This window comes from Podarcis erhardii (genome assembly GCF_964252035.2).
Source record: "Podarcis erhardii genome assembly, chromosome: 16".
Taxonomy (NCBI): domain Eukaryota; kingdom Metazoa; phylum Chordata; class Lepidosauria; order Squamata; family Lacertidae; genus Podarcis; species Podarcis erhardii.
The window spans coordinates 32949884-32956585 of NC_138514.1; the positions used below are offsets into that span (position 1 = coordinate 32949884).

Genomic DNA, 6702 nt, shown 5'->3' on the forward strand with positions numbered 1-6702 from the left:
CTGGAGGGCCGAGTTTGCCTATGTCTGCTCTATAAGCCTGTGCTGATGGTCTAGTAGAGAGCATCTGCCTTGCATGCATGCAGAAGGTCCTAGGCTCATTCCCCAGCATCTCCTGGTAGGGCTTGGAGAAACTCCTGCCTGAAACTCTGGTGAGCTGCTGCCAGCCAGTGTAGACAACACTGAGATAGATGGACCAATAATCTGACCCAGTGTAAGGCAGCTTCCTCTGTTCGTCATACTCCATCCCTTTCCCTGACAGCATTCTGGGTACTGGTGCCACCACTGAAAAGGTCCTGTCCTTAGAGCAGGAATGGGGGGAATCACTGGCCCTCCAGGAGAGTCAGTGTGGTGTAGTGGTTAGTGTGACGGATTAGGACCTGGGAGACCAGGGTTCAAATCACCACTCAGCCCATGAGGCTCACTGGGTGACCTTGGAGTCAGTCATTCACTCTTAGCCTAACCTACCACACAGGGTTGTTGTGAGGATGAAATGGGGAAGAGAAATACGTACGCCTCCTTGAGCTCCTTGGAGGAAAGGTGGGATCTAAGTGTCATGAGCAGATCAAACAGACAGATGTAGCTGGACTCCAGATCGCATCAGCCCCAGCCTGAAGGGACAGCAGTGAGGAGTTGTAGTCGGGCAACATCTGGGAGCCACATTGCCTTGGAGGGTAATTTGGTTGCCTGTAGGGTTGGCACCCAGAACAGTGCTGATGGTGATAATATTGTATGTTAGAAGACCCTACCTAAAGTATCCTAAACTCACTGAGTGATTGGCTATAGGTGAGCAGGAAGAGAGAGAAATTGTGTATGTGCTCTGTGCCAGACATGTGGCCAGCTGAGCTTTTCGGAGCCAGAGGAATTTTCCAGGATCAGTGCAGTGCAGTATTTAAATCAAGACCTTCCCAGGGAATGCTGTTCAAGAGCCAGGCCTTGAGCCTCCAAATTAGCCTTCCTAATAACCCTGCCAGAGGGCCACCCATTGTTCCTAGTTAGGGGAAGCTGAGGCTGAGAGATGATTTTAATTCAACCTGCCAAGGCTCTCTCTACAGCTTGTTAGGAAAAGCACCCTCAGTTGTCAGAGCCTTGCTTGTAATTTTGGGAGCAGTGAAAATCAAGATCTCTCCATCTCTCCCTCAGTATAAATACTGCAGTTGGTCCAAGAAGCACCCCGGCCAGCCCTGTATTGGTGCCATGAGGTTTCACCATATATTTAGAGCGGTTGTAACCACCAAAAAGAGGCTTGCACGTAATTAAAGCCAAGATAAGTTCCCTGCTTGCAGGCTTACAATCTAAAAGTCATGACACAAAAGGAAAAAGGGACAGGGAGGGAGGAGCAGGCACCAATTCTTAATGTTAGCAGTTCTTAGTTACACCGTCCAGCCATTATTACCTGAATTTTCTAAAGCAGCAGCTTTGGAAGAGATCAGGCAAAAAAATATTTAAATGGAGAACCTGGGATTGCTCATGTGCTGAGCATTTACTTAACCGCTCAACTGTGGCTTCTCTCTCTCCCTCCCTCTTTTTTTAATGATGCTTCCAACCATCATAGCAGAGAAATGTTTCAATAGCAACCTAATTCTGAAACGAAGCAAGGGGTCTGCTATAAAAAAATGCATTCCTTGTCCCCACCCCAAACTTGGATTTGTTTTTGAGATCCATATATAAAAGCTTTTCCCTTTTATATTATGGATAATTTATTTTTCTATTTTTGCAGAGTACAATGCATTTACAACTTGTGGGCCGTACTGTCGCTGGACTCCTGAGAATTTCTGTTGCTTATTTAAAAAAAGAATGCAGAATAGAACCCTCATGGCCGTATTAATTTGTTTTAAATCTGCCAAACACAAGACGTGTGATGAGAAAAACCCAAGTTCATTATAGTTGGGCTGGGCCTCTTTTTTTTAGCTGTATGCTTGAGAATGACAGGGGCAGGGGGGAATTATTTTACTCGCTACGTTTCCCGATAGCCAAGGAATTAAGAGCTAAATTTGTAACTCGGCTCCTAATGCTCTTTGCGTTTTGTTATGGCTTCTAGCTAAGCGACTAAAACCATTACACACAACCCGGGGTGGTGGTATAATCCCAACCGCTGTAGCATTTGGCATACGCCATATTAAAGTATGTGGCTAAAGTGGTCCTCCTTGTGGTTTGCCCCTTTTCCTCTTTGCCTTTTGGCTGCGATTCACGAGTGAAAAAGAGCAGGACTCTTAAGGCTCATTTTGACGCATCCCCATGGCCAAAAGGGTGCTTCTCTGGGAGTGAGGCTCAAGCCTGTGTGAGGTTTTTTTGGGGGGGTTACAGGCTTGCTTGCCTCCTGGCCATTAGCTTGCCCCTCCAAGGAGCGCACCAGCTGTTTGCAGCCCTTAAGCCGCCGAGATACTTCATCTCTGATTTTTTTTGACACGACCGCCTATTAAATCATGATGCGGAATTCATTGTCATTCCGACTTGGTTAGCGATATAACTGAGAAGGATAGTGCACCTTTAAATGATGAGCTTTTGTGTTTAATTACCCAAATAAAATGACATAAATATGAATGAGCGCTAATGGTGGTACTTGGGGTTTTTTTTTCTCTCTCCTCCGGAAACCATTAACGATTCTTAAATGATTTGTAAAGAAAATGAGAGGCAGAGGGAAGCTAGGAGAGAAGGCTATTAGGCTTCTAACACACTCCTGAATGATTATGTAGTCAACTACCTAGCAAATACTGAGCTAAATGATCTTGCCTCCTCCCTTCATCAAAAAAATTTTTTTTAAAAAAAAAAATTGCTGCTGAGGTTTTTGTCGTGGTTGACCTCTCTTGTAATCGTCATTGCTTCTAAAATAGGGGGTTAGGTTTCCTTGACTGGTTTTACAAGCAGGAGGCACAGAATTCTACTTGTTTTTCTTTAAAAAAATAAAATTCCCATTTCTTGCTTGCTTGCAGTACTAATGTGGACTAGTAACTTGCTTACCATAAAGCTGCATTTTGGAGGGCAAAGCAGAAATGACTGGATATTGCTGCTTTAGTATAGTTGAAGCTACATACTAGGCTTCTTAACTTTCCCTACATGAGTGACATTAATTTTTCAAGTTGGCGTACTGGTCGGGCTGTGGTGCCCATCTTCAGAGGAGGCAGCCTGTTGTGTCTCTGCATGTTTATGTGCTCTGTTCCTCCTCCTAACCAGCCGCCCCTGAGAGCAGATAATACTGCTGCATCGGTCGCTCCCAATAGAAAGAGGCATCCCTCTGAGGAGGCCTGTGCAGAACAGGGACTCATGAAGAAACAGAGGATAAGCCCAGCAGAGGAGAAACGCTTGTCCTCAGAGTAGCTCACCTTCCATCGCTTTCTGTGGGGCTGCTGCACGATGGAGGTTTATTGTGGAGCAGGCACTGCTCACACACCTTTTCCATACCATCCGCACCATGTCTCAAAGTGCCAGCCTGTAACTTCTTTGACATTCCGTCTGGATTTTCTCTTCCTGCTGAAAATCCATTAAGAAGAACCAACCTGTTATAGATCTGCGATTGTGCCTAGTGTGGAAGCTCATTAGCACATTTTTGGGTGGCTTGTCACGTGTGAGAGAAGACATTTCAGTGGACATTTCTGTATTGCTACAGCCTTACTTCCTTTTGCTGGTTGCCTGGGTATGACAGGCATTTTGTTTCTGGTGCCCCCAACACTAAAGGTTTTCCTGTTTCCACTAGTTTTTGCAGGCAGCAAATCGACCACTGAGCTGCAGCTTTTCCCTCTGTCAGCGATAGCCAAAGTGGTGCTCTCCAACATTTTTTCAACTCCAGCTCCCATCATCCTCAGCCCAAAGGGATGATGGGTGTTGTAGTCCAGCCACCTTGGCTACCCCAGCTCTGATTCATGCTTAGTGGTTCTTGCTTGCCTAATTAAATGAGGGTGGAGAGCAGCAGGCAGGGACAGAAACCTAAGAAGCTGCCTTACACCAAGGCAAGGCACTGGTCCATCTAGCTCAGTACTGTGTACACTGACTGGCAGCAGCTCTCCAGGGATTCTGGAAGGAATCTTTCTCAGCTGTACCTGGAGATGCTATTGGGGATTGAAACTGGGGCCTTCTGCATGCAAAGCATGTCTGGTACCACTGAGCTGCAGTCTTTGTCCTGAAAAGAAAGCAAGATTCTAGTCCTCTTGATTCTAAACATAGTGTTGTTGGAAGCTGCCTTGTTAGCGTATACAGTGGTACCTCTGGTTACGTACTTAATTTGTTCTGGAGGACTGTTCTTAACCTGAAGCACCACTTTAGCTAATGGGGCCTCCTGCTGCTGCTGCGCTGCTGCTGCACGATTTCTGTTCTCATCCTGAAGCAAAGTTCTTAACCCGAGGTACTATTTCTGGGTTAGCGGAGTCTGTAACCTGAAGCGTCTGTAACCCGAGGTACCACTGTAATGTATGCAGCAGCAGAAGTTCAGGATGTCTTTCTCAGCCCTGCCTGGGGGGGTGCCACAGATGGAATCTGGGACTTTTGGCAGGTGCTCCACCCCCAAGCTGGTCTACAGACCCCCTTATTGCCATTGACTTGGGCCAGTTAAGGAAACAAGGCCTGTTTTCTCTCCTCTTGGCAGGCGTACTTGTGGGATAACAACAAAGACCTGGTGGAGTGGCTGGAGAAGCAGCTGACCGAGGAAGAAGGTGCCCGCTCAGTGGTGGATGAAAACATCAAATACATCTCTCGGGACTACATCCTCAAGCAGATACGGAGGTAAGGCGGCAACTGTAAAGGGGACATTGGCCGGCTCTGGAGGAGAGCGCCACGTTCTGTACAAGTGGCCTGGTTTACACACCACGGTAAGCCCAACTCTGGTTTACTGCAGGGACAGGGAACCTTTTTGAGTCTGAGGGCCATGTTCCCTCCTGGTCAACCTTTCGTCAGTGTTGGATTGCGGGCAGAGGCAAAAGCTTGCAGAGCAATGGATGCAAACCTTTGCAGAGTGAGCTAGTTTCTAGACACGCTCCTCTCTCTCTCTCTCTCCCATGCAGGCAATTGGGAGACATCATCAAGGCAAAAAAAACCAAGCAGGGTTCAGAAGCAGGGCCAGCGAGAGTTTGCCCCCCCCCCCAAAAGCCTGAGATTTACCAGGGGTGTGCAGGGAGCTTTTAGCAGTTTTTCTGCCCCTCTCGTCAAGCTGGCTTAGTGTGGTACAAAACCAGGCTTGTGGTTAAACTCCTCCCTAACCACGAACTGTAGCCAAGGACACAGCCATGGGGAGGGAGGGAGGAAGACCCATGCAGAACAAAGCTGTGAGTCCCAGTAAGCCATAATAATAATAATAATTTTTATTATTTATATCTCACCCATCTGGCTGGGTTTCCCCAGCCACTCTAGGCGGCTCCCAACAGAATATTAAAAACACAATAAAACATCAAAGAATAAAAACTTCCCTAAACAGGGAACTGCCTCCCAATGTCTTCTAAAAGTCAAATAGTTGTTCATTTCCTTGACATCTGATGGGAGGGCGTTCCACAGGGCGGGCACCACTACCGAGAAGGCTTTCTGCCTGGTTCCCTGTAACCTCACTTCTCTCAGTAGGAGACCTTTGCAGGACCTCAGTGTCCGGGCTGAATGATGGGTTATGATTCCCAAGCACACCTGGCAAATGGGGGATCTTTCCAGTGTTGTTGTGATACTTGTAACTCCAACAGCAAGCAGGCCTTGTATCTCACCATACATGAAAGTCCTGCAGGCAAAGGTTTAGGTATTTTGGCTCAATGTGTGACCCCCCAAAGCATCCTGGCCTTCCTGTCTCCCTTCCCACCTTTGCTGGCCAGTCTTGCTGACACCCCACAGCTCCAACGTCAGTGTGAGGATTCCTTCTTCTCAAGGAAAACAGGAACTCTTGGGGTTGTTTTTTTAATCATTCCGGCCAAGCCCGCTATCCCAGCAGGAACTTGTGAAACTGCCTTATATAGATTTGTCCACCTAGCTCAGTACTGTCTACACTGACAGGCAGCGGCTCCCCAAGGTTTCCTGCTGGATTCAGACTCCAGTAGCCCTATCTGGAGATGCCATTGTGACTTGGACCTGGGACTGCCTCCTGCAAAGCAGATGCTTTGCCCCTGAGCTGCAGCCCTTTCCGCACCGAATGCTCTCTCCCCAGGGAGGCCTGCCTGGTGCCAGACTTGCCCTTGTTTCAGCACCAGGCAAAGAGCTTTTTGTTTTAGTGCCAAGTGATATTACATTGTTGAATGTATTATTTTATCATGGTTTGTGTGTGTGTATAAAGTTTGTAAATTGCTTTGGGGCTTTTTTAAAAGTGTGAAACAATGTACAAATTGAAAAAACCTAACCTAACATTCCCTTTAATCCCTCATCACATCTTAACACACTACCCAGTGGCCACTTGGGCCAGCAATACTTTGTTGGGGTTTTTTAATGTTTAAAAAAATGCAACGTTTTGAGTTTCCCAAGGTGACTTACAATTTAAAGGCTAACCAGGAAAAAAAACTTATTTTATGTATTTGATTCCATTTATGAGTTGCTTCCCATAAAATATCTTGGAGCCTTTCACATTTTAAAAAATCACTATCATCATCAACAACAACTTAAAAACCATTCTATGTAGACAAACAGTTACAAATACAATGCAGACGGACTGGGATAAAAGAGCTCCACTTAAAAGGTTGGCTGAAAACTTGTAAACAATATTGTAATCAATAACTTGGGAGGAAGAATGAGAGGTGCCTGCTTCGT

At 46.4% G+C, this 6702-nt stretch overlaps 1 protein-coding gene across 6 annotated transcripts in view; it reads left to right on the forward strand.

Moving 5' to 3' along the window:
* The window catches only part of ACACA (acetyl-CoA carboxylase alpha), a 198250-nt gene that overhangs the window by 186647 nt on the left and 4901 nt on the right, over positions 1-6702 (forward strand). For all 6 annotated transcript variants that reach the window (XM_081844038.1, XM_081844035.1, XM_081844037.1 and 3 more), the window contains one exon: positions 4577-4713. In XM_081844038.1, coding sequence (XP_081700164.1) covers positions 4577-4713 — 137 coding nt within the window. The remainder of the gene's footprint in view (positions 1-4576; positions 4714-6702) is intronic.